The sequence below is a fragment of the Lagopus muta genome, chromosome 13 (genome assembly GCF_023343835.1).
Source record: "Lagopus muta isolate bLagMut1 chromosome 13, bLagMut1 primary, whole genome shotgun sequence".
NCBI lineage: Eukaryota > Metazoa > Chordata > Aves > Galliformes > Phasianidae > Lagopus > Lagopus muta.
In genome coordinates, this window is record NC_064445.1 from 12,074,830 (window position 1) to 12,102,786 (window position 27,957).

Consider the following 27,957-nt stretch of genomic DNA (forward strand, 5'->3'; position numbering starts at 1 on the left):
CCCCATTTGGCGGCTGCGCCACCCCGGCCCGGCTGGCGCTGTCAGTCGGGCGGCTGCGTCCCAACATGGCGGCGGCGGCTCTCGGGCCGGCGGCGGGGCGCGGGGCCGCGGCGGGCGGATGGACGTACTGATGACGGTCCGGAGACTCGCCTCCATCTGTACCATGGTGAGCGGCGCGGCGGGGCCGGCCGGCGGCCTGCGGGGGTTGTGGGAGCAGCCTCCGTCCTGATGGAGGCTTTGGCGGGGAAAGGGCCCGAGGCCGAGCGCGCCGCGGGGCGAGGAGGCCTAGATCGCGGCCCGGTGTCGGGGAGAGCGTGTCGGCAGGTGGGCGGCTGCGCTCCTAGCGAGAGAAGCTGAGGGGAGTGAGTGTGAGCTCTCAGCTCCGGCTGAGTTCGCAGTGTTTCTTGCGATAAGTAGCTCAATTTAAGGTTGTTGTGCTGGTTAATGGGAGCGCCCTATCGTTCTGCCGAAACGCACGTAGCAGGGTAACGTTCGTATTGCTGATGAAAACCCTGCGAGAGGGAGACTCGTAATTGCATGATTATGCAGAATTTTTAATGAGGTTTCATTGCTGCATTAGCAGAGGCCAGCGAGGGGTTCGTTTGGCGGCAGGCAGGCTGAGTCATAGCACAGAGCCACCTCTTGTTGGTGATACGCTGCCTGGGGAGCTTAATCAGAGGGAGGTTAATCACTGTAAGTAAGGGTGAATGGTTCAAATTCAGCACAGGACCGGGCTGAGGGCACACAGCTGTAGGATCTTTGGGTTTTACAGTCCCATGCCTCTGTTTCTCCAGGCAGTCAAACTTGAGTTTAACATCTCATGTGATAATGGTAGTGAAGCAGGTCCTGGGCTGCAGCGTCGCAAAGGCTCTGATTCAGCAGTTTGCAAAGAGTGACCTCAGAGCTGTGCAAAGGCCATAGGGCTTCTCTCTTTCTTTTAGAATCATAGGATCAGTAAGTCCAGTCTACAATCACCAAGTCCAGCTCAAGATCCCCACATGCCCACTGTCCATGCCCCTCAGTGCCACATCTTCATGGTTCCTGAACATCTCCGGAGATGGTGATGCTGACCCACAGCTTTGATTAACTTGAGAATGAAGTGAACTGAACACTGTTCAAAGCCCAGTGTTTGGGGAACCACAGTAATACTTCACACAGGTGAAATTAAGGGCATGGGAGGTGGCTGGCTGGATCATGTCTTCGTGTGAAGCTCTGTCCCCCAGAGGCAGGCGTTGACTCAGTCCCATGCAGTATTTGGGATGTGTTTGTGGGATCAGCTGACTGAGCCTTAGGTTAAGATGATGACCATAAAGCAATGCATTTCCTATGAGTGCAGAGCTAAACCTGGATATAATCATTCCAGAATTTGTGATTTGTTTGTAGAGACTTTGACTATACATATTCATTTTTTACCTCATCTCTCTTTCATTTTGGTTGGGTGCTAGATGAAAGCAAAGCAGATACTTGTAGCTTATCAAGGTCCGTTTTGAAGTACTGTTTTTTTTTTTTCTTCTTCTAAAGAAGGTGTTTAACAGTAACATATTAATCCTATTGCAACTCTGGGGAAGCAGCTCCTTTTGTTTCGCCTGCAGAAGTTTCATTTCTGTATAGGAAGCCTTGAACAGAGCTACTGATGCTACGTACTCTCCTTTCTCCTGCAGAGAAATCTACTTCCAACGTTTTGATTGAACCATTTCATCAAATGTTGCAAATGTTTCTAGCATAAGTGCTGTAGGTGCATGCACAGTCTTGGTTGAACTTACTGGCCGTCTCACCATACCTTTTCTTCAGCTAGCACGTGAAATATGAGGTTCTGGGTGCTATATTTTAGAAGAGAACCTCTTTATTTCCATATACTTCAGTTAAAGTCCAGTAAGAAATGCTGTTTGCCTTGTTGTGATGTGAATATAAAAGTCGAAGCTGTCTTTACAAAACCATTTAATTACTTGACAAAGCCCTTCTGGGAAACTGCTTCCTTCAGGATTATGCTGATATGTACAGTACTTTACATGTGTTTAATAACGTACACAGCTTTTTCCAGCAGTCCTACTTGCCTGCCCTTCATTCTGCAGAGCTAAAGCATGGCTTTAGGACATTCTCAGACCCCTTTGTTCTGCAGTCTCCTTAAAACTTAAATTGAATGCCTGAACTCATTACCATACAGTAATGTAGTTACAGCTTTAATTAGATCCCCCTCCCTAAAATAACTTCCAGGTTTTGTAGTGTGGATCATCTCTCTGGCGCCACCTGATTGTTGCATTTCCTGCGTATGAGCACAGTCCCTCTTTCAGCGCTCGCATGACGTTTGCATGGCAGCTATGGCATTGTGAGGATTGGAAAGCCATAGGAAAACAGATGTTAACTTGAATATGGTTCTTTGCTTGGTTAAGATATGACACCACATGGCAAGACACATCTGTAGCCAGGAGCTACCAACTGGAGCTCTGATTCTCTGTGTCGTCCCTTTGGCTTAATTTTGTTTCTTAGCACTTGTCTTTATCATGGACACTAGGAGTTTTCATTGTCTTTTTGCAAGTGATTGGTAGATAAACTGGGAGAAAGCACTGTTGAGGCTTTTTTTCCCCTTACATTCTCACCTTTTGCTTCCTGGAAAATGCAAAGCTCTTATTTCACAGGTATATTTAAGCTGGTGTATCTGTAGTCTAGTAGCATATGTGCAGTCATGGACAGATGCAAATCCTCTCCGGACTAACAGAGGAAAGAGGGCTGGTTTCCTATGGTCTGACTGTGTCACCTGATATGGGATAGGCTGCTGTGCCCCAGGGGCTGTGACAGTCAGCACACAGCTGAGCTTTGAGCTTTGAGTCAGGGGTCAGGTTGTGTTGTTGTATTGACAAAACCTGGTTGTTGTTTTTAGGCTAGTTAAGTAAGCCAGAACACTAGCATGAAGCAAAGCATGAGGCATGGATCTGATCTGTTCCTCCTTACCTCAGACTTCTCACAAAATTAAACTGTTAACAAAAGTATTGGTGTTTCCTGGTAAGTTAATTAAGGATGCTTCCCCTCAATTCACATCTAATTGTTTGCTGAACCAGTAAGACATGCCTGATGAGGAGCTCAAACCCTGTTTACAAATTGGTGGTAGTCCTATTCTGCTTCTCTGAATCAGGACAGCATGGATATGATTATTAACTTCAGTGTTAGAGATGACTGAATCACTTTAAGTTATGCATTTCCATTTGCCATCTGAATAATTATATTATTCAGCCCAAGCAGGGCTTTCATGTCACTGCTGTATAATGCTTACTGCAGTTTCACCCATATTTTTAGAAGTCTGTTTTAGCTTTATCAGAGAAAAAATATTTATGGCTGGGAAGTGGAAAGAAGGGAGGATAAAAGCAGAGCTAGCAAAGCAGACTTCTGATTCCAGCAGTGCTTCTTTATTGACTTGTTAAACAAAAGCTCGTATTTGCGCTCAGCGCTCAGCTTGAGAATGACCTGCTTTATTTTAGGGAAGACAGGATGCGTAACCTTTTGCACAGCAGTTAGTAGGTCGCTTCACGCAAGGTTCTCTGCCAGTGCTCTAGTTCAGTGCTGTGTACAGTGGGCAATCATGGATGTGGTGTCTGGATCCTGGACTTGCAGCCAGGTGGGCACGCAGCCTGTGTCTAACAGCACACCTGGGTTGCGTGCTGGCTTCCCTCAGTGACTTGTAAGGTGTTGTGCAGCAATCCTGAGCTACCACATATATGAGTTTTTCTGAAATGCCTGTTTTCATCTTGGATTGTTTATAAACATAAAGATATCGTGCCTTCACTGTCCATAGGAAATGAGAGAATATAATTCTTGCATCACTGAGTATTGAGGAAACTATGGGCAGAGTATTCCTTGGTGCTAGTTATTATAGTAGAGGACGTGTACTACAAGAGCTATTACAACTTGAAAAGGTGTAACTATCCTGGAAAAGATTCCAAAATAGCAGAGTGTCAGTAGATCAAGAAGCTCTTTATAGAATCTTCATTGTTTTGGTCTTTAACCAGAATTTGGAACAAATGCTTTTAAGACATGGACTACATCTGTGTTTATGTTTACACCAGTTAATATCATGTGCTTCCCTTCCTGTTAACAAGTAGGTGGTTTTCAGGGTTTGCTCTTACAGGTGCCAGTTCAGGAGATTGCTAGTCAGGTGCCCCATTACAAGGGGCTGTGCTGTAGATCATCACGTTTTGATTCTTGGGTTGTACTTTACCTTCTGAGGTCTTTTGCTAGAAATCTCTGAGAGGAGCCCTGTGGAGCTCTTTGCAGGCAGGTGTGTGGCTGTGAGCATTGAGTTGAGCTCGGACATGGTGGCTAAGAAGGGGGAAATGGATTGCTTGCAGTGCCACGTTACAGAAGTCAAGGCTCTAGGCTGTAGATTCTGTACTTCCTACCCTGAATCCAGCATCCTTTCCTTATGCTCTTTTAACTGGTACCTGCTTTATCTGTTTAAATGTAATGAGCATGAAATGACAGAATTTCACCAGTGTGTGACTTGCTGTACTTCAGTAAGTGAGGCACAGATCCTGTGGACCTTGCAAGGCCAGCTCCTGATGGAATAAATGTGTGGAAAACAATTCACAAAGCACTCTGATTTATTTAAAAACACTTTAATTAAAACTGGACATAAGGTTTGGAACACTTGGTAGCAGCAAGTTTGTTCTAAAACACAGCGTTTTGTAATTTTATGATGTTCTCCACAGCCCTGGCTGTAACCAGCATGCATGGTAAGCTTTGCCTCCTTCCTGCCCCCTCCAAAGCCTTTGCTGTGTGCACTGTGTGCAGACTGAGAACACTGTGTAGTCTTTCAGGGTGGAGTTTGGGGAAGTGACACTTGCACCTGCTCCTTTTGAGATTAGCAGTTTGCTTTGCCACACATTAGGGACCTCAGTAAGATTTGTGTTTTGTAGTGTGATCCAGGGTACTGAAATCTCCCCCTTCCCTTTTTTGCCTTTGCTGAAGAGAAATGCCTTTTGCAGGCAGCTGTGTGCTGTGCACCTGGTGGGACCCAGTAGGTTCCAGTCCAAAGGCTGAGTTAGCCTGCTGCAGAGCCCGAGCTGGTGCCCCACAGCAGGCTGCTCTGCCAGCTGCTCCGTGTACCTGTGAGAGTTCAGACGTGTAACCTATGCTGCAGTGCCTTAATTACTTCATCTGAGCCAAACGATACTAATTGCAGTGGGAAAGGGATGAAAGGTTTGTATAAAGAGCATGTAATGTTGGAATTAGGTTTTTTGCACTGAGCTGAAAAAAGTAGTAAGAAATTGGTATTAGAAGGCTGTATGTTCTATAGATAATAGGTAGCAGTGTTTTAAATCAGATGTTTTTCTCTGGCTCACTGAAAGCAATTAATCTTGTGAATCTCTTGTGCCTATCCACTTTATGTTTTTATGCTATTATTTTATTTGTTTTATAGCTCTTCTTCCCAAGCAGCCGGTACAGCAATGACCTGATTATTTTTGACAAGAGCTCTGAATAGCAGCAAGGACAGTGGCCCAGCACTGTGCTAATTTTGATGCTTTTCTTTACCAAAGTTGTGGCAGTGGCTGCTTTGTGCTCAGGAGCTGTGCAGCATGCCTGTCGGGATAGCACAGCACTGCTTTGGTAACCTGTACCATTACCTTCTGAGCTGCAGGAAGCACGTGCTTATGGGTGGAGGCATGAACCTTGTTAGTTCCGAATCAGAAGTTTGACCTGCCACATAGTTTGTTCTTCAGTAATAATTCATTTATTTGTAGCTGAGTTGTGCAGAGGATTTGACTGAATTTTAGTCTTAAAGAGATAAATAGATTCATAGTACTGAAAAGGAGAAAGCTGTAAGTTGAGGCACAAGCTGTGTGGGTGCTGGACATGTGGATTTCCTCCTCATGCTGACCACAGCTAATGTTCTGTGCTACTGTGTTTAATCACTGCCAGCTGTTGGGTGATGGCTGTGGAAGAGCTCCCAAGCTCCAGGCCTCCTTACCAGCTCTGCCTGACACCATTTGTGTCTGTGGCAGCAGAGGGATACAGGAATACAGGGGTCCATCAGGGTTTTTTCCCTTGCATACTGCATTCGACTGGAAATTCTTTGCATTCTTTGCTGAACAAAAAGCAATTTGCAGCTTCAAGCTGGGGGGACTAGATAGATCTCTGTTTTGTGGGGATATTCAGGTAGAACCAGAGCTGTGCTGTAGGATCTCTTCATTTCTGGTAACTTGCACAGCCAGCTATTCCAGGTAAGTGGTTTTGAAGCTGCTCTTTGCGTACCTCTTTTTTGTTGTACCAAATTCAGCAAAACCTCAGACAGCTTCTTTGTGTTCTTTGGGTAAGCACGAGTTCCACTCAATCCTATCGTCCCTGTACCTTCAGCATATCTAATGCTGGTGTGATGTCTTCATTGAGCTGCTATAAAAATTGAAGAAAACTTGAATGTTAACAACTCCCCACACTGTGATCCTAAAACTTGGTTGATGGGATTTTTTTGAATGAACGCTCTTTGTCCTCTCTGCTGGACATCACCAAACAGGGTTCTTGGAAAGCTCCCCCTTTCCTCCCCCCTTTTTTTTTTCTTTTAAGAACCATATGCATATGGATGTCCATATACAAAGTAGAAGTACTGCAGAAACGGGAAAGAATATTTTATTGTCTTCATGCTATGGGGGTTTCTTGGCCATTGTTAGCAGTACTTACTGTTCTGAGCTGCTAAAATGTGATAGCTCCGGGGGCCAGGCAGCTTTCCCTTCTGCTGTTTGACAGATAGTGCCAGAACTGTGCAAACCCACTGGGCTCAGCTTGTTCTGGATTCAGAATCAGTTCTGCTGGTGGTGATGAAAACAGAATAGGGGACACTTGGAGAAGTGCGGCATCATTTTAAGAAACAGTAATTTCTAGAAAACTACAGATCTTGATTACACGTTGCTGAAACTTCAGTTGTCACTTCTACCACCAATATGGAAGTGTTAAATTCCCACATTTCTGAGAGTCTATGAGCTTCAGTAAAGCAGTACTGCCACTTGAGTTAAGCTAGGGGGATGTTCTTCCTGTCAGATGGTTATCTGCTGCCTAAATTTGTGTTTTCCTGCTTACAGAGCTAGTGTGTACCTACAGCTTTATCGTCCCTTCCTGAGCCAGAGTGGCAGAGCAGTTCCTTCCTCCAGAGAGCATTTTGATGGCCTCCTGCACGTCTGGGGATGTAAACCAGGGGGTTTTATAGGAGGCAGTTATTTACCTTATGCTAGCAATGAGAAGTCAATTCTAATCTCATACATTAAACTTTACATTTAGCTGTATTCTGTTGTGCATTATTTGCTTAGCCTTTATATGCCAAGGAAATTTGATTGTTATCTGTTAGTGATTTCTTTGTTGACATTTTTATTGCTCCCACAATGTCTATCATAGCTTGGCAAAGCAGTATTGATTTTTCTATGGCTTAAATGCTTTAAAGGCTGTAAGATGCAGAACAGTTCCTCTGTGGCTGCCAGATGAATTGCATCTCTCTCGATTCTTCAAACAACCAAATGTGAAGCCTCACGCTTCAGATGCTTCCCCCTTTGGTTAGATTTCATTTCTAGATGAGAAATGGGTCTTTTTTATTTCCAAAGTTATGAAGCGTGTATTGTTTCTTATGAGCAGGTGTTTGTGTGATCTGTAGCAGAAGTATTATCCTGATGGAAAAATATTTTAGCGAGGGTGGGAAAATGTGTGTAACACCTTTCAGTTGAAAACAAAGCTGCTTATCTGGCTTCCTTACAGCAGGACATGGCTCATCAAGTCAAGCCACCAGTGGGTTCCCTTGCTATGTAGAAATACAATTGCAGAGACTGCAGGTTGTGAGCTGCTGCACTTTGACAGCACTTCTGCTGCCTTACTCACAGCTGTGCCGTGTGGCTCCATCCTGAAACATGAGCAAGCCCATTCACCTTGCCACTCTACAGTGCTTTTTTCTCCATATTTGTTGCCTTGTTGAGCGTAGTTCTCCTGGGAGTTCACTCCTATTCTACATCACAATTAGTTTGAGTCTTGTCTTGGTTTGCACGAGTTTGGTATGTAATATAAAATGCTCCTCAACAAGAGAGATCAGAAACATTGCAGCTGAATGCTTGGTTACCTTGGATTCTGTGGCTGATTAACTGAGGTATTTAACTATTAACAGTGGATAGCAAGTCTTAGGTTTTGTTTTACAAGTAGTTTGTTTTTTGGAGGGGGACACAGTGGAGGAAGAAAGGTAGGTGGGAGCAGGAGTGGGTGGAGAGAAACAAGTGAGAGGAGTTGCTTGATCTGGCACTGATGCCTCAAAATGCTTTTCTGTAATTGCTGCTTGCAAAGAGCCTTGCCGTAAATCTATCAGCACCTGTCTTTTTGTGGGGATTTACAGTACTTCAATTTGAGTCTTGTTTTTCTTCTTCACATGTGTGTGTGTGTGTGTGTGTGTGTGTGTGTGTGTGTAATTCCCTGTAAATCTGATGCAGGAGGTCTGACTGCAGTGTTTCCATTCCTCCTCTTAAACTGTATTGCTTCTTAGTTTCTTTGATTTTTATTTTTTCTTTAAACTTCCTAGTTCTGTCTGTATTGTCTTCCATGATCTCTACAGACTCTGCTTGCCTGATGCTTGTATTAATAGCAGAATGTTAGTTGAATTGATTGAAATACCAGTTTAAAAATGTTACTAGCTTCAGGGATTGCTATTTTCTGAGGAGTCTGTGTTTAATCTGTAGGACATCTTGCATGTGCAATAGAGTCTGCTGCTGGTTGCAGACAGTTATGGGTGGCATTCAGAGCAGAAGTCAAGAATCCAGTGTGCTTGGATTTCTCTACTCTATGATGGTAACTCCTCAGAGAGCTGTGCAGTGCAGCACAAGGCAGCAGAGGGCTATTGGGAGATGCTCAAGAAATGTTAGAGGATGGCATGGGGTGGTATGAGGAAGGCACCAAACCCCTAGTGGGAGCTCAGCTGGTGGACTAAAAACATGGGGAAATGGGATGAGATCCATCAACTGCTTTGAATTTGAAATGGACAACTTAAAATTCAAACCAGAATATTGGCATGCTTTAGTTCCTGTTCTGTGCAGTAACCAAGACCCTATATGGGTATGTCGTGGTGTTTTTTGGTCCTATACAAAACGGAAAGTTCTGTCCTCATTATACTGATGGAGACTCGAGGATATATCTGGAAATGCCCTATAAGCTCCAGCTTCCTTAATTGAAAGTGAGCCAATCCAAAGCACTGCCGAGTGAGCAGAGTTTGAGGAATGCCTTGTAAAATTCTTCCTTCCATTCCTTTCTCCCAGTTGTGCTCCACCTGTCTGTCCATAGTGCTTCCCAGAAAAGATGATTATAAGTTGGTAGTATTTCTAATGTAAATTGTAAGTGAATGTAAGGTTTATTTCAGAAAGAATTTTTGAGTAGTGATGCAAATAACCAACAGCACGCTTCGCTTCAAAAGCTGCAACAGCATAGAAAGATGTAATGAATTTCTTACAAGTGTTGAAAGCGCACTGAGATGCATCTAGAAAAGGGAATTTGGTGAAAAGTCCCTGTCTGAGTTATCCAGACACACTCATGGAATCTGTAGCCTGCATGTTTCCTGCCCTCTAGGTTTGGGGTTCTGTGTGTGTGTGTTACAAGTTTCTTTCTTTGTATCAGTGTGTATACTTGACTAAATGTAAATTGTCTTTCTAGGTCACTGAATAATCTGAAATCTTAAATGAGAACAATTTTTCTGCTGTTCATTTTCAATTAGAATCAAACACAGGAATCCCTTCTGTTAGATGAGGCAGTGCTCTGTGCAGTCCTGCCTGATGAAGCACAATTTCTAAGTGGAAGTGTGGTGCCTTTTACCATAAATAAGAGACATCACGTTGATTTTGTTTTTGAGAACATGGGAAAGTCAGGATATTATTTCTTGATGGAACAAGCTCATATTCCTAGCTTCATTGCTCCTGTGGTGGTAGTAATGAATTTGGGGAGATTTTTTCCCCCTCTAACATATTGTTTCTTTGCAGGGCGCCAATGCCTCAGCTTTGGAGAAAGAGATTGGTCCTGAACAGTTCCCTGTGAATGAGCATTACTTTGGCTTGGTCAATGTAAGTGTATATTCTATACTTTAAATGCTGTTTTTTTGGTGTTTGTTTGTTTGTTTGTTTTTAAATGCATATTGTAATCTTGGATTTAAAAGGATTCTCTATTAGACATAAGGAGAGACTGCACAGACCCCACATCTTGCAGTGTGAGTGTGCAGTGTTGATAACTAAGGTATGCATTTTTGCCTTACTAAAAATATTTATTTTCTGTGCTTATAAATATTGATTAGTGAGAGAATTCTTCCTATTTGGCTACATTTCTAACTATCAGGCTTCAGTATTTGGCTGGAAAGGACACTGAATAATGAAGTCTGCATGCTGTTTGTATTCTCTTGGTGTAGAGGAGCTACAATGTTACAGTGATACACACTGTAGCTCCATATGGGATCCTTGAGGTTTTTAAATGAGAATGTTACTTTCCTAAAAACACAGTGCTGTGTGGTGTTCAGGGAAACTCTTCTAAGGAAGTAATCAGAAGAGGAATGATAATAACCTGGCCAGTAATTTTACTAAATGTACAAATGCTCTTTTTTCTTTCTCTTTTGCTTGGCAGTCTGGAATGAGTCCTTCTAAAAAGCTTTGCTTTTGTATTGGTCAGCTGGCATTCATCTGACTTGGTTAGGATACGTTAGACTGTAAGGATTGTCTGCCTACATTAACTATGGGGATAACTGGTGTTGGTCTTTCTGGTACTTCCAGAGGAAAAAGACAGCTGTTGTGCCAACGTGTAGGAAGTTCTCTTGTATCACACATGATGTGAAAATGTGGTGTGGTGAAAACACAGCAAGTATGCTTGTGTTTACTGCTCATATAGGTACGTCTCATTGAAAGCTTCAGACGCACCAAGTAAGGTTATGAAGTGTAATTTGTTGCAGCTCATCAGAAACTCATTTAATTGACTTCTGTGTGGGCCTCTAGCAGTTTGGTCTCAGACAACAAGCCATCTAAGCACACTGAGTTATACTTCTTAAGTATGGTGTTAATGGCCATTCCAAAGCTTCTGAGGTTTGCACCATAATGAGAAAAATGGAAGGCATCTCCAATTGTAGCATAAATAGCAGTGTGATGAATAGTGTGAGGAGAGAAAACAGCATTCTAAAAATAACCAGAGTTATTATACCCACATTCATTCTCTTTTCACAAGGACAAAATATGACTAATACTGTTGTGCTTTATTTCTTGCAGCCAGTTTCTTGGGGATCATCGTTTTCATGCTGTTGTTTTGGAGAGCTTTTTCCTAAGCTATTTATAGTTCTTTTATGGCTTGAAATTAAATGCAGCCCTTCAACAAGTGCGGTTTCATAACATCGATATCAGTACTAGTAAATATGTAGTTGCATTGCAAATAGAATCAGATGCTGAATTTATAGACGATGAAGGCTTAAAGAAAAAAACTTGACCAGGTTTCTGTCTGGGTCAGTGAACAGATCCAGCTTGCCTGCAGTCAGGCAGATGCTACCACCACTGCAGTGTGTATGAGGAGAGGTCTGACTGCTGCTTCTGACACTGACAGCCCATTGAGATGCATTTTGTGTAGTGGTGAACTGGAGTGCGAGAGGGGTGGAACGACCTCCATTTTCATTTTTAAAAGCTTATTGTCTTAAAATGAGCCTTCAATTTTTTTGTTTTTGCACTGAAGGTGTAAAATTATGTATGTTCATATAATGTTAGGTAACGTAGACTCTAAATGCAGCCAATTTTAAGAAAAAAGTATTTAAGTATGACAAAAATATTAAAAAAGCAACTGTTGTACCTGCTTTTCGTTTGTGTTTTAGGTCATGTTAGACTTTTTCTTTCCACACAAACCACGTGTTTGATCTGTGCACGTAACTTGACTTCAGGAGTGGAAATGTTCAGCAGCCCACTGAGAGCTGCCATGCCAGCTTGGTCTGTGCCTTTCTGTGGAAGACAAATGGTTACAGCCCTCTTCTTTTTTTTTTTTTTTTTTCCTAAGCAAATCATGGACATGACTGGAAAGATATGACTACATCATTCTAAACACAGACCTATTTAAGTTAGAATTGTAACACTGCTGCACAATTCTGTAATCTATTCTAAAGCATAATTTATTTTTTGAAAGCTGTATTTAATACAGGGAAGGACAGATCAATAATTGAGTTGTTCAGAAGTTTTCCAACACTCTGAATCACTCAAAGGTGGAAGAATTTTGCTCTAGCACTTCAAAAATCAGAATTTCTGAAATAAAATGCATTGGATTTTCTTTTCATGAAGTACTTGGCTTCAGTGAAACCTAAAACACAAGCATACAGAATATACAGGATATTCAGGCTGGATAATAGGAAGAGTTTCTTCTTGGAAAGTGCTGCTGCACTGACACAGGCTGCCCGGGGGGGGGGTGTCACTGTCCCCAGAGGTGATCAAGCAAAGGGTCAGAGTGACACTGAGGGATGTGGTTAGTGGGCATGTGGGGATGGGCTGTTGGTTGGACTTGGTCATCTGAAGAAAAGTGCTTCCATGTTGTGTTGTTATGTAAAAGTGGTGGTAAACAAAGCAGGCTGAAATACTCTTTGCAAGGAGGTTTTTAAAACCTATAGCATACCGTTCAGTGAGTTTTTGCACCACACAGCTTTGGCTGCTGCAAAGCATTAGCGCCTTACTGTCAGGAATTTTTACAGCTGCTTGGATTGAATTTTATCTGTGTAACTCTTCCATGTAGTTTAATAGTTTTTCTCCATGGAGCTGCATCAAAGCAATACGTAAAACAACTTCATGCACTTTGGCAGTCCTGAAATTTCAGTAGCTATGTGCTTTGTGAACTTCTTGACCTAAGGTGCATCATGACCCAGTTATTAAGATAGACAATTTCTAATTTCTTCTGTCTCTTCATTTTCTGGAATTACTGTAGGCCAATTTATTACTGCTTGCAGATGAAGTATCCAGGTGAAGTAGTTAGTAAGACTTTTGGTAGCTCTCATGCCTGTTTTGTATTGTATCCAGATTTAATTTTGTTTTGGTTTAGTTCTTTTAGGTCACTCATTAAGGATTCTATGATTCTAATTCATGTTAGAGTTGAACCCGAGGTTTAAAGGCCATCAGTCCCAACTCCCCTGCAGTGAGCAGGGACACCTGCAGCTCCATCAGGTGCTCAGAGCTCAGTGCAGCCTGAACCATGGGTGTCTCCAGGGATGGGGCACCACCACCTCTCTGAGCAACCTGTGCCAGTGCCTCACCACCCTCACTGTTTGAACAACTTTTTCCTTATGTCCAGTCTAAATCTCCCCTCTTTTAGTTTGAAACCATTTCCCCTTGTCCTACCACAACAGACCCTGCTAAAGAGTCTGTCCCCTTCTTTTCCTGTTGCTCCCCTTTAGATACTGAAAAGAGATACTGAATTAGGGTCTATCCTACCTAATTCACATTTGTTCAGATTGTGTTTTTGTTTTCCTTCTGTCATTGAGAGTTTTAACTGCTGTTCTGTTGTTTGCAGATGGTATAAATTAATATTGATGTATGTATAATGATGGAACCTTGCGAGCAGGATGAATTAAAGCTGTTAGTTTTCTGTTTCATTCAGCAAACTTGTGATCATTTTGGTACATTGATTACACCAAATTCTGGTGGATAGTAATGGTTGTATTTATTCCATAGTTGACTTTGTATGCTTGTTTTTTTTAATCCAAATACTTTCCCCTTGAGCTGCAGAATCTCCCTGCCAGAATATCTGGAGACTGGCAAACATAAAATATTTGCTTCACTTTTATGAAGAGACAGCATTGTAAAATATAGTTGCAAAGAAATAACTCAAAAAATGCTGCATCTCTTCTAGATGATATGCTTCTGTCTCAGTGGTTGGAGCATTTCTCCTTGTTAAGCAATGTGGAACGCTGCCTCTGGAAGTCATTACTGCTGTCCTCCTTTCTCTAAAGTGACACAGCCTTACAGCCTTCAGATGTGGCAGATGTAAACCAGCTGCTCTTTGGATTTGCCTGCATCATGTACTTCTTGTAGTAGTTTATTGTGAACAGGAAATACTTAACATATACCTTAGCTAACTACCTCTGAACAGTAATCTGCGTATTATAAACCTGTGTTTGTGGCACAGGCAAATTGAAAATAGGAATGCATTGAGCTCTAGTTACCGTTGTGCAGTTCAGATGCAGCAATGCTGTCTTATCCTTTTTCCATTTGCTTTGTCCCTCTGTTCTGCTGTACCACTGGTACCTTTTCACATCAGTGAGAGAGGAATCTCCCCTATCCAGGACTGACAACATGTTGTCTCTGCAAGTGTTAATTTTGCAATGAGCCCACAATTGGCTTTTTTCAGTGCCTTCCTTTTATTAAAAAAATGTGTGCCTAGTATCACTGTGACTGTTTTCTTCTTCATTTTATTGCAGCTTCCAGTTGTAATGGAAGGGTGAGTCTCCCAGACGGTGTCTCTTAGTATTACCCCAATAAATGACCCCTGACAGACAACTTTTCCATTTTCAGTATGTGACATTCCTGTTGAGCAACCGTTCTCTTTTATTACCTCTTAACAGACCTAATATGAAAATGTTTGTTTTCCTTTTGTTCTGTTTTAACCAGTTCGGCAATACCTGCTACTGCAACTCAGTCTTGCAGGCACTTTATTTTTGTCGTCCATTTCGGGAAAAAGTTCTGGCATACAAAGTGCAGCCTCGAAAGAAGGAAAGCCTCCTGACATGCCTCTCTGATCTCTTCAACAGTATTGCTACCCAAAAGAAGAAGGTGGGAGTCATCCCACCCAAGAAATTTATTTCCCGATTGAGGAAAGAAAATGGTAAATGAATACATGAAGCCTTTATGTAGATTGAAGCATTGAATTGCTAAGTGTATAAAAATGTAAATACAGTTTCTTTTTTAAATGAGTCCAAACTGTCAGGTCCTAGCAGATTTCTGGAACGCTCGTGAACTCCAGTTTGTGGTATGAATTTCATCATCTCTGTAACACAGGAAGAGAGATTATATCAGAATTAGCTCTGTCATAAAAGGATTAACCTACATATCTTTGTTTCTGTACTTGCATAGACCAAGTGAAGAGGGTGTAGACGAGTCTCAGTACTCCACTTGTATACCTGATGGTGTCGTGGTCTGTAGATGCCTGTCACAAGTGGTTGCTTCAATTTGTAGAACAGCTAAACACACCTCACAGGGCTGGGCAGTCAGTCTGTGGGAGCTCTCAGCCTGCTGCCTTACTTTGGTGGTGGGATAAATTTGTTACAAGGAGAACTACTGATTATTTCCCAGTTCCAATTTGTGAGGGAAAATTCTGTATGTTGATTTATCATCTCTGAGCTTGAAAGGATAAAATTGTAAAGTATTTTTGCCCCTTAATGCTGGACTTAATGAACTAATGGCCCAAGGCAGCCCATCAGTATTTCTTTATTTTCTTCCCCATAGGAAAGCAAAAACAACAACATGACAAATAAACGTGGCTTTTATCTGTTCTAAGAAACACCCAAACTAAGTTTCTTTCCTGTTATTTTTCAGCTTATTTACCAGTTTCTTGCAACCTGGGGAATAGGTGTGGGTAACCTAACCTCCATTGCTAGGATAACAAAGTTCTCTAAAGTTCCTTAAAAACTTTTGGAAGTGTAACCTAAAGTAATTAGTGGGATCCTATAGTAAGGTAGAGAAGGATAGAGGGTACACACTGATCTCTAAAAGCATAGGAGTTTGATATTATGAAGTATCTGCATTGTTCTTCATTCTCCATGTTCTCTTCCTTTTCAGAATTGTTTGATAATTACATGCAGCAGGATGCACATGAATTCCTAAACTACCTACTTAACACTATTGCTGACTTGCTACAAGAAGAGAAAAAGCAGGAGAAGCAGAATGGCAAACTCCAGAATGGCAGCATTGAAAGTGAAGAAGGAGACAAGACTGATCTGACGTGGGTCCATGAAATCTTCCAAGGAACACTAACCAATGAAACCAGATGTCTTAACTGTGAGGCTGTACGTTTAAAACAAAACAAAATCTCCTACATTTTTCACAAGTTCTGGATCATTTTCCCTAATACTAAGCACGCTTTTTCATTTATTAGGATAGATGAAATTGCACTCTCTCTATTAGAATATGGGACATAGCCTATTTTATGCTGTATCACCTCTATGTTCAAACCAAAACTCGTTAAGGTATGTTTCTCAGAAAAAGCGTAGTGTTTTTTTATTCTTCCTCCCTGTTTTCATCAAGGCAGTCTGTACCTGGCTGATATGAACTGCTTTTTTGTCTTCACGTTATTTCTTGTGTCAGTGATTGATAGTTTATGTTGTGTTTTCACATGAGAATTGCTCACTATTCATTTAACTCTGGGATTAACTGAGTGTAATGGTTATGCTTCGTGGTGCTGGTCCATAGCCATTCTGTTTGAGAGTAAAAGAAGTGCCAGGAAGTCTGGAATGAGAAGAACCTCACCACCTTCGGAGCAGGAGTTTGTGCTTAGCAGTGAGCTGTATCTGATTTAGTATTTCAAAACAATGAGAACTCAAATGGGGAGAGGAAAAAAAAAAAAGAGAAGCAATTAAATTTGAAATGCCTTCTCTTGGCATTTTAAATCTAAAATTATGTCTGGACAGTGAATAGAAGTTCTGAATGGCATAAATATGATTTTCTCAAGTATCTTGAAGTGAAATGTGCCTGTGCCACAGATGGAAGGACGGTTTTCCTAACCACTAACGCTTCTTGGGATTTAATTGAAAATCCAGCTGACAGTTCCTGCATTTCCTATAAGTATTTACTGTTATACTCTGAAATGCTGAAGAAAGCTTTATCTCAGTACAAAGGGTGGAGTGTATGGTTAAAGCTTCCCCAGCTCTTCACTTTTAATTTACTTCAAGGGAGAGCCTGAGTATGTGTGTATGTATGTATTTTCTCAAATCAGAATGGTCTGTTTGCATTGAGGACACGGCATCATTACAGAAATGGTTATAAGAAGTCTGCAAGATTCTGAACTGTTATTAAATGTTTCTCTTTTTTTCAAGGTTAGTAGCAAAGATGAGGACTTTCTGGATCTATCGGTTGATGTGGAACAAAATACATCAATTACACACTGTCTGAGGTAAATGAATGGAAAAAGTAACCTGCTTTTGGTCAGAGGGAAAAGTGTGGTGTTATTGTTCTGATGTGCAACAGCTGAAGGCTTTCAGCTTGTGGTATTGCATCTTTATCCTTGGAACTACTGGTTTCTTAGTGGCTAGTGGTAGTAAAGGAGTGTACTGATGTCTTAGTGGTATGTAAGATTGGGTTTCACTTTCTTTTACAGGGATTTTAATTTGTTAAGTAATATGGTCAGAGTTTACAAAACTAAATGTGGTATGTTTGGATTCATAGAATGTTTTCATTTAATATTATTAGCATGTTTTAGTTGCCTGGTCCTATTTTTTGTGATCAGGTGTACTTTTTGCTGATAGCGGTTTCCTGCATGTAGTTGGCTGCCAAATCCATGGCTTATCAGCTGCTAGGATACAGCAAGTTGTGTATAGCAGCTGGCTTTTTAATAGCCAAAAAGGGGGGTTATAATTACTGGGAGCCAAAAGATAACCCACTTTTGCTAGTCAGTAGCTAACGACTATAGGCTTGGACATTTGATGTCTGCCACCAAATAGAATGTGGAGAGGCTGTTTCTGGAATCAGAACACAGCTGCCTTATTGCTGTTTATAACCTGTCTTGTTTGAGTCCTACCTGGAAAGTTAATACCTGAGACCATCCTTTCAGATCTTACCAGCTGAGCATTGGTACTACAACCAAATTCTGGGACAGATACACCTGAGATGTGTTTGGCAGATATGACTGATGTGAATAAGAAGAATTTTTTCCTTTGATTTGTGCTTGGTATTTCCGTATTATTAGTAGTAACTTTTAAATGGTTGCTCTGACTGAATGTCCCTGCCTATCTGATTTTTCTTTCACTTTTGTTTTCAGAGGGTTTAGTAATACTGAAACTCTGTGCAGTGAATATAAGTACTATTGTGAGCAGTGCCGCAGTAAACAGGAAGCACAGAAGAGGTAAGGTTAAAATATTCAGGCTCAAGTAAATGCTCTTTTAAAATGGGCAGCTGTTAGAAAATCTGCCCTGTGGAACTGATAAAAAGAAAGTGTAAGACTGTTTAACTGTGTTTGGTAGGGAAAGGAAAAAGGATGAGTGGAGAGATCTGGTAACTTTGTGGCAACCTTATCAGAGAGAAATGAAGAGATTAATTCTGTGTTCCTCCCAGAAGAGCTTGTATCTGGTATTTCCAGACATTTGTGTTTTCCCCAGTTAGCATTAATCAGCTCAAAGCCACTGAAAGCTATCCAGTCTGCCTCCGCCATGAATACCGTGTGCAAAAATCTTTTCACACTTCATGCTTGGTAGCAGCCAGAGCACCCAGATGGATTTATTCCATCCATTTCTTCTCACTGATATGCTGAAAAAAATGATATTTTCGACACTGACAGTTGTCCTGCATTCAGATGTCAGTTGTGTAGTTAATCTTTTGGAGGAAATGTTGCCTGTTCTCACCAGGATATATATTGAGAAAAGGAGCGTTTTTAAATCTTCGTCAACATTCTAGATGTATTTTAAGAGACCTTTTTGTTACTGAAACTTGTTTAGAATAAAGCTTTATTTTAGATGATCTGCTAATACCTTTGTTTAACTTATCTCTGTGGTTCAGAATGAGAGTGAAAAAGTTGCCCATGATTCTAGCTCTGCACTTAAAAAGGTTCAAATACATGGACCAGCTGCATCGATACACCAAACTCTCCTACCGTGTCGTCTTTCCCTTGGAGCTCCGGCTTTTCAACACGTCAGGAGATGCTACAAATCCTGACAGAATGTATGACCTTGTGGCTGTAGTTGTTCACTGTGGCAGGTATGTCATTTTGGTGCCTTCTGAACTTCAAATGTGTTGTCTTGACATTTAAAACGAGTCTGTCATCCATACGCCATTTTGTAATGGTATTGAAGCAGGTGAAGCAGTTGTCTGAAAGTATGTAGTTATTTACTAAGGGTGATTTATAGGTCATCTTTTACTTTTTTTTTTTCTTCACTGTTTTAAATTTTACTTTCAGAACATGTGCTCTGAACCTTGCTTAGTTATCAGCTCTCAGATATGCTGGCAATTCAGACAAACCACTTCTGTGAGCTTTAGGAAAGTAAAAGAAACAACAAGAATCCACCAGCTTTCCAGGGAAGCTAAAGTGAAATAACAAATACAGGAGAACACTTACTAACATAGCAGTAATGTACAGATCCCGTGTTGCTATTTGCAGGGCTGGAAGGTTTGTGTTTTTTAGAAGCTGGTGCCACCATGTGGAATCAACAGTGTACTGCTGATTTTTTTTTTTTTTTCTTTCTAATTTACTCCGTTCAATTTTTATAGTTGTGGTGTTTTCCTCCTTTTAACAACAGAACTTGGAAAATAATCACTTTTAGGAAAAACAGAGTCATGGAATTGAATAAATAAATGATTAACTTCTGAAAATGTGGGTTCTAAATAAGTTACTACAGCACACAAATGTTTAAAACATCTGTGAGGAGTAAAACAGTACAGATTTAGTACAGTGAAACTATAATTCTAGGGGATTTATCTTGTGGTAGAACTGTGCTTTTTAAAAAATATTTTAAGATCTCTTCCTGTTTCTCATATTCTATAGATTTTTAATTTCTGTGTCTATAATTACCAGTACTAATTAATAGTCATTTATTTATATTGCTAGAACATATTTAGATGGATGAAGTGAATTTGTTTTTTATCAAGCCTGTTGTTTTATGTTGGACTTTTAAGGTGCTCCATAACTCTTCGAGTTTTAATTCTCAAGGAGTTTACTGAAGGCTTAGGACACAATATATTTTTGAAATATTGGAGTTTTCACCACTTGTTTTAAATATTTGGCCTGTTGATTTGATTTTCATGTAATCACTCTAAACAAAAGTTCATTTCTGTGACAGGTATTGTGTTGAAGGTAAACCAGCAATTTTCTTTTGGCTGAAGCCAAAACTGCTTTATGTAGATCCTTAGCAAAAAGTAAAATTGGAAGAAAAAAAAAAAAGTATTTTTGTCTGCTGTGTCCTTGAGTTGTTCTTTCAGAGTTTGAGTTTAGATTGATGGCAGATTCTTACCCCAATCTGACAGGCTTTTAGGACAGTTCGTTTACTCTGTAGATGCTTCTCCCTTTGATTTAGGTCATTTTGTTGTCCCATTCCTTCAAGGTAAGCATTCAGGATATAGGAAATAGAATTGGATTGGGTGGGAAGCTGCCCTGGAAAGCTCTGAGTAGCAGTTGCAGGAAGCCCATCTGCAATCAGCCAGCTGCTAAGCCACACTAGGAAACCAAAAACATCTGTGTAAATTAAGCATTTCAGGCAAAGGCTTATAAGCACTTTTTGAGTGGTCAGAACACCCAGTGGTGGTGAATGTGACAAAACAGTGATCAAAAAAACTACCTTTTGGTTTTCTTTAAACATATCAATGGCTATCTGAAATATTTACAAAATTGTGTATTACAAATAAACTTCATTTGACAGGTGGCAAAGATGGAAATTTTAATTCAAGTAACTTGGGAAGATGTAGAGATTAGTGTTATGGGTACGAGTGGACAACACTGAAAGTTGGAAGATCCACCTGTGCCAGTAATAGCTGGGGTCATGTGGGCAAACAGCAAACCTGCCTTCATAGGCAGAGTGATGAGTGTTTGATCCTTCTCTTTTCTTTCTGTGGCAGTGGTCCAAATCGCGGCCATTATATCACCATTGTGAAGAGCCATGGCTTTTGGTTGCTGTTTGATGATGACATTGTAGAGGTAGGTATGCTTTTACATACTGAAAACAAGTGTAGACAGCATCATTCTTCAGCTCTGTGAAGGGCCTGTTTTTGTGTCTGGGATTAGCTTTTGTACCTGTGAAATGATTTCTGCAAAACCAGTGCACAGAGTAATTCTGGGCACTTCAGAAGTAAACTTCAGTGGTCTTGACCTTAGTGCTCATATTTTGGATTCTTACTCACTGCTAATTTGTTTTCCCATAGTTGCATTTAATTGCTGCATTTAATTACTATCACCTTTCTTTTCTGTAGACATTTCCCCCCAACAAACCTAAGTGTAGAAAGCATTAAGAAAATAGTTTTGGGGAGGCTGAAGTAAGGCCTGAGATGTTTGCACTGCTAGTGATAATGCTTAAAGTCTGATCAAGCAAGTTTTTCCTTATTTTTTTTATTAATATACCTGTTGAATATTCACATCTGTATGTTTCACCTGATATTAATTAAATATTGAATAGCAGAGGTACTGCCATAGAACTGCTTTGTGTAAAGACAGAAGTGTATTGTTTGCTTCTAAGATCTCATGCTCAGGGTTGAGGTGTGACGTTGTTTAGTCTTGGAACAGGTACAGCAAGATCCTTGTTTGGGCTGAAGTGATGATGGTGTACTTGTACTTTTTTTCTGTAGGTAGCTTCAAGCATCAGGGATGACTTACTTCCTGGTGATTTGTAAAGCTTTTATGACTATGAATAATTATCTCTCTTCTATTAGTATATTCTGTGGGTCATTTTATTCAGTCATGGCAGAAGTATGTACCTGTCAGCTCGTGTTAACTTTATTATTTTTAAATGCAAATATTCACTGTCTTTTTCATCCAGGTGATAAACTTGACATTTTAAAAGCAATGTAGAATAACTACCTAGTTATTTTATGTTTGTTTTCTATTAGTCACATCTATGCTGTATTTTAGCTATTAGGTCAGATCAGAATTTCTGTTACCCACAAACATCATTGGCACTTCCACAGATGTGCCAAACAGAGCTTTTAAGTGTATGCTGTCTGTTACTGGATAATAAGCTTGAGGAGCTGTCGCAAGCTAGAAGGTAGTTCTTTCTCCTGGAAAGATGTGGGTTTTTTGTGTGTGTGTTTTGCATGGTTGATTTTTCATAATCTTGATTAGGATTAGGAACGTGGCCCTGTAGCCCTCCACGTGTCCCAGCTGCAGAGCTGGGAGTTTGATTCCTGTTCCTGCTGGAAGGCTGTCCCTGGCTGCAGTTTAAGGTGCTGCTTGTTTTCTGTGATGCTGAGCATTTGCTTTTTGTTCCCATGGAGGGCGTGAAACATTGCATGTGAGTTTTAAATGCAGGCTGTTGGAGGTCATTGAAGCTTTTCTGTTGAGCAGTGCTGCTCCTTGACCTGCTTTGCAGAGTGTAGCACAGGCATTCCTACTGGGTTTGTCTCCCTTCATTATCCATCATGGCTGCTCCTACCTCCTACAAGTACAGTAAAGGTGAAGCTTACCCTGTGTGTATGAAGCACCTCTTTCCTTTTGTAGAAGCTTTCTACAGAGGACACCTAAATTTCTGGACATTTAGCAACCAAGAAGAATGAGGTGATGCAGACTGATGCTACAGGCTTCTGGAAGAAATAGCTGCAGTTTTGCTCATCTGTTCTTGCTCTCCCCAATTAGTCATCAGCTCTTGAGGATTAGTTCCTTACTAGGGCTGTAGGCTATTCACTGAAAAAGCAAAGTAAAGCTGGAACTACTTTTGTCAGTTCCATCTGCTGCCTAAAGAGATTTAAATATGTGCTCCAAGCTTGACCAAGTGCTGTTCTCAAGCTGCTTGTGATCGTCCTTACAGTGACACCATAGAAATGCATTATGCTGTATGACATTAAGAGGTGGTCGTCAGAAATGGAGTGGTGAAATGCCCCTAACGTTCGAATCCTGGAGGGGTTTCTGTTTTCAGAGCTCCCACAGGAGCCTCCTACTCTTCAGAGACTCTCGAAACATGAAAGCAGACTTTTTTTAAGCTTTGGAGACTTAACATTTTTAGTGAGCACTGGCTGCATAACAAGGCGGGTATTCGTCAGCAGGCGCCGGAAGATGAAGTCAAGGTTCTTTGTACCTGTGTGCAAATATTGCAACTGAAAGAGAAGGCAGGAGAGAGCCTTTTGCCCTTTAATCTGATTTAGATGATTTATTGCATTTCTGGTAAGTGAAAGGAATTAATAGCTCCGAAGGATCAATTGGAAGTAGTTTATTCTTATTACCCACCAAATGTCATAAGCGGTGAAGTCGCATTTATTTATCTGTTTGGGTTTAGTTGGAAGGCCAATTCAATTCAGTTGGAGGCAGATGAGAATCACAGATACTGCAGCATATGTGGAAGGAATGGCATGAAATTCAAGAGGCAGGTCAGCCCAAATGAAATCCTGCTCCAAGCAAAATGAATTGAGGAGCCTAAGTAAATGATCTCTGACAAGTTAGGTACGTTGTCATTGGGCGACTAAGTGATACATCACAGTGATGATATTTATTGGAAACAGTGGGAAAAGGGTCCATTCACGAGTTCTCCAAAATCAGAAAAGGACAAGAATGATTGTACATCTCCAAAATATTTGTTCAGAGACTTGCATGATTCACTTGAATGCTGTGAATGATATGCAAGGCAGATTTGGTCTGAGGAACTGAAAGAAGTGTCTGGAAATGAGCAAAGGCTATTGAAGCTGTGCTAATGGAGAAAAAAATGTCTTAAAGCCAGGTGAGGCTACAGAGCCCTTAAGGTAGTTGAGAAATCATCAACCAGCTGTTGCTGTAAAACTCCAACTGGGTAAAACCTTGCGGTCCCCAATGCACGTGGCCAACTAAGGATGAGAAGAAGAAAGTCTATATGATCCTCTTTAATTTCCACTGCTTTCTGTGAATAGTGGGATTATAAAAAGAAGTAGATTTTGTCGTGATAGACTAAAAATACCTGTGGGATGAATTAGTCTGTGTAAATTAATGGAGTTGCATTTAGAAGGAGTAGTAGTAGAAATAGATTTGATTGCATGACAAGCTGGTTGAAAATAGAGTATGTTTGAGTTGTCAGCTAAATATATCACAAGGACTGAAAAAATGTTCTTTTGCTTTTTTAAAAAATTAAAACGTATCGAGCAGTTTGCAGTAGGTATTATGCTGATAAACTGTGTGAAAATGCAAAAGTCCTGTGCTGGATTTCAGCTGCTCTGAAGTCCTCAAAGAGGAGATAAAACATTTTTTTTTCTTTTTCTTTTTTTTTTCCCCCAGCGAATATTTTTGTTCAACAAAACTATGCAAGGGAGAACTTTCTGCGCTCAGTCTTGCAGTTGATACATGCTCTGGAAACTTGCTATGTTTTTCTCATGCGCAATGCTTCAGAAAGGCTGGGAAAAGGATGACCTAAGCTTGTGGGTTTTTGGCAGTGCCATGTAAAGAAACCAACGCTTTTGTGTTTGCTGGTGGTGCAGAAGCCTGTTCAGTGAGCAGCATGGCAGTGCGCTGCCAAATAGATTGTGGGGCTGAGGAGGCTCCTGGGTGCAGTCATGGCGTGGTCCCTTTCTCGTAGGTAAACTAAGTGCAGGTTGGTCTCTGCTGCTCCCTTTCATGATCAAAGCAGACTTGTTCAACCCAGAGACTCGTACTCTGTCTGCTTCCTTGCTTCCCCAGTTTTAGTCCTCAAGGAATAAAGCTGGTTTCCTTGTTTGCTGGTTGGTTTTCTTTTGGTTTGTTTCTTCAAACATTTAGACTGTTCTCACCTTGCCTTCCACAAGTTCAGGCTACTGCAGCCTCTTGTCTTTGAATATGAAGTCCAAAAGCACTGAAACACAGTGGAGTGCTGAGCAACCCATACTGCTGGGGGTGTTTTATTTCAGTGCTTCAGTGTGCACTTGTTCTCCACTGCCTGCAGACCAAGTTTGGTAATATGAAGCCAGTCGTTCTCAGGAGCTGATTCAAGACAGTAGAAATTGCATCTTTGAAAGCCCTTTAAAATGACCCCCCCAGACCTCTAAAGTGTATCACAACTTTGTTTAAATGCAGGCCATTGAATTCTATGAACATAGCAAGTCAGTTATTTCTCCTGAGGCACAAGTCTTGTGATAGCATTGCAGTAGGCTTTGTAGCAGCAAACCCCAAGGAAGGAGAGCTCTCCTAAGACCAGAAAGCAGACGTGATCCACAGGTTTCATGGTGTAGTCAGCCAGCAGCACTTGCAGGACTTCTGCTGCACGTAAGAGAGTCACAAGAATTTAAAAATCTGCAATTGCTTTAGCAGAGTGTTAAGTCTGCTCATGAAGGGCCTTATGTACTCCCAGCTGCACAACGACTTTCTTTGCTGATCAGGGAATTGTTTGTTTTCATTTACGTTACAAGTCTATGGTGAGGAAGGGTAACTCCAGCCTAAATGAAAAGGCAAATAAAAAGTGTTGTGTAACCTTTAAGTATATGGTTTTGTTGTTCCCTTTCTTATAGTCCAGCTTAAGAGTGTATCACTTCAGGGGTTTCTTATCTCATGTTGATTTCCTTCTTTTCAGTCATTGGTAAGTAAGAAAAAGTTGTGTTGTATTCATTTTGTTGTATTCAATAATACAGAAATTCGTTGTATTCACACACTGTGGCTTTCCAGCATCACCCCAAAGAACTGGAAAATAATGCTTTGTGAAGAGGTACTTAAAGTGGCGTTTTGACTGAGACTAACTTTACCTCTCATTAACTTTCAGAAAATTGATGCTCAAGCAATTGAAGAGTTCTATGGGCTGACGTCAGACATCTCCAAGAACTCAGAATCTGGATATATCCTCTTCTACCAGTCAAGAGACTAAAACAAAAGATGTGTGTATAAATAAAAGGGATCAAGACATGTCAAAATGGAACACGTTTGTGACAGCAGAAGCAGTTCCTCATTGTTGCTGAAGGACCAGGACAGATCCAGCAGGGTGAACAGAGGTTTCTCTCTGCTGTTTCTCGGAGGATTAGTGCTGACTGCCATAACAAGAGCTTTTGCTCCAGTTTTCTTTCTGGGCTTTTTTTTATGTGCTATCTTCCAAAATCTGTGTTACCTCTACTTGAAACCTGGCTGCTTATTTGTTCGTGGACTGAAGAAGAGTTTTAAAAGTAGCACTGTAGAATTTTTACCATTTAACATTGGCCCGAGGCTACACCTTGGTTTCTATCATCGTCATTTTTCTGTATTTTAGCAGAATGATTTCAATATTCAGTGTCAGCTGAAGGCATATTTTAGGATATGCACAGCAGCTGGTTGCTGGATATTTTTGGTGACTCAGACTTGAGAAGCAGAACAAAGCTAAGACATATTGGAAATGTCAAGTTTGTAATTTAAAAAAAAAAAAAGAGCAAACAGACAAACTGACTGCAGCAGTGTAAATTCCCATCATGCATTATCTTGGTTTTAGGTAACACTAACACCACTGCTTCTTTTTATTTTATTTTTATTTTTACTGTTCTGTTTCTTCTTTGAAGGCATGGGACATTATCCACATTCAGCCCAATGTTGGTTTTTGTTTCTAAGCAGATCTTTTGACTCAGATCCACATTGCTGCACGTTTAGGGGAGCAGCAAATCAGTTACACTTTGAAGAATGTCTGGCGACCAGTTGCTGTAGAAAGCATTTCTTGGAATTACTGCATAAACCAAAAGTGCCCTCTTTTTGAAACAGGGATCTGTTCAACATTTCATTCAATACGTAGTAAACTGATGCAACTAGCATTTTGAATCTATGCTAATACTCTGAAATAGTGCTAATTGGGAAGGGTTAACCAAGGGAAACACTATTTACTAAACGAATCCAGTTGTTCTTAGTCTTCAAGACAATGAACGTGTAAGAAGGAGAACAAACCAACCAACCCAGACATTACCTTGCTAAGTGCTCCTCATCTGTTGGTAAGGTTTGTACCAAGCTGGGAATCATAACCCACCCCCACTCCCCCCAAAAAAAGCTTCTGATTGTCTTACCTCTATAGGCCTTGCTTAACAGGGGAAATTGTTAGTCTTCTGAAGACTGAAATTAAGTAATTATTCATGACATGTGTGTATATATATTATAATCTCAAGGATAACAAGAAAGAAAAGACTTATGGGAGTTTGTAAGAAATATCTGAAAATGAGAAGTAGTTTTATTTTTCAAAAGTCCTGTTACTGTGCCAAAGCTTATTGCAGCTGGCTCTGAGCTACCAGTGGAAATGGGTGTTTCTTCATCTTGGTAGATAACACAGGAGCTGTTGTCCGTGTGGCCGTTCCCTGCACCGCCGCTCTTTGTGTGTTCCACTGCTGTTGTTCCTGAGGACGTGTAACTTATGCAATTGTGTGGTTTGTACAGGATCTGAGATACGTACCAAAATCTTGTCCTCAGGAAAACGGCATCTCACAAACACTGTCTTGTGTCGGGTGCATGTTTTTGTTTCCCTTACTGTGACCAGAATCATACCATTAATTGTTAATTTCCCTTCCGAATGCAAATTACTCGTAACCGTTGTATTCCAGCTGAGTACAGGTTCCATTCTCATGGCACATCTCCTTCTTCAGAGGATAAGTGTGGACATCTTTTAAATTATTTTTTACTCTACAGAGTACATGTTCAGTAACAATGAACCTCCTTATCATCTTGTCCTGTTGTGTGAAAATTGTTCCTGGCTAAGAGTGCCGTCCCCTTCTTCTCACACGAGCTGTGAGTCCTCTCCTGGTGGCACTACCAGAAGCCTGTCATCAGTAAGTCTTGCAAAAAACAGTAAAAAAACAAAAACAGCACTGAGTTTAAAGTAATCTAAACAGTAAATACAAAAATCAGTGTAGTACACTAGACATGTATTTTGTATATCTGGTGGTACATTTTTACAAATACTTGATCGAGAGATAATATTGAAAGATATATACTATAGATTAAAAGCTGTTAAAAGTGCACTTTTGCTACAGATTTATAAGGAAACTAAAAGGAATTAAATTGGAAGAGAACAGTGTGATGTTACTTCTGTATAATAAATGACCCCACCTGTCTCCAATAAAGGTCATGTATGATCAAACACACATGACACAAATGCTTTTCCTTGAATTGCAACCCAAGGCAGAAACAAAAGTAATTGCTTAGTCACTCTCTCCTTAGCTTCTCTCTCTGCTGGCAGGCTGGCTTATCCTGGCCGCT

At 40.8% G+C, this 27,957-nt stretch overlaps 1 protein-coding gene across 3 annotated transcripts; it reads left to right on the top strand.

Annotated features, from left to right (window-relative positions):
• LOC125699953 (ubiquitin carboxyl-terminal hydrolase 12-like) lies at window positions 1-27,842 on the top strand. Of its 3 annotated transcripts, none has more exons than XM_048960034.1 (9): window positions 1-166; window positions 9,978-10,058; window positions 14,601-14,814; window positions 15,768-15,994; window positions 17,021-17,097; window positions 17,962-18,045; window positions 18,696-18,893; window positions 20,745-20,823; window positions 25,523-27,842. In XM_048960034.1, the coding sequence occupies exons 1-9, from the start codon at window positions 119-121 to the stop codon at window positions 25,622-25,624; spliced, it is 1,110 nt and encodes a 369-aa protein (XP_048815991.1). In that variant the 5' UTR covers window positions 1-118; the 3' UTR covers window positions 25,625-27,842. The 3 variants fall into 3 exon arrangements, with proteins under 3 accessions (XP_048815991.1, XP_048815989.1, XP_048815990.1); XM_048960032.1 differs by having other exon boundaries at window positions 32-166; window positions 14,741-14,814; XM_048960033.1 differs by lacking the exon at window positions 1-166 and adding an exon at window positions 977-1,158 and having other exon boundaries at window positions 14,741-14,814.
• Window positions 27,843-27,957: the final 115 nt, after the last annotated feature.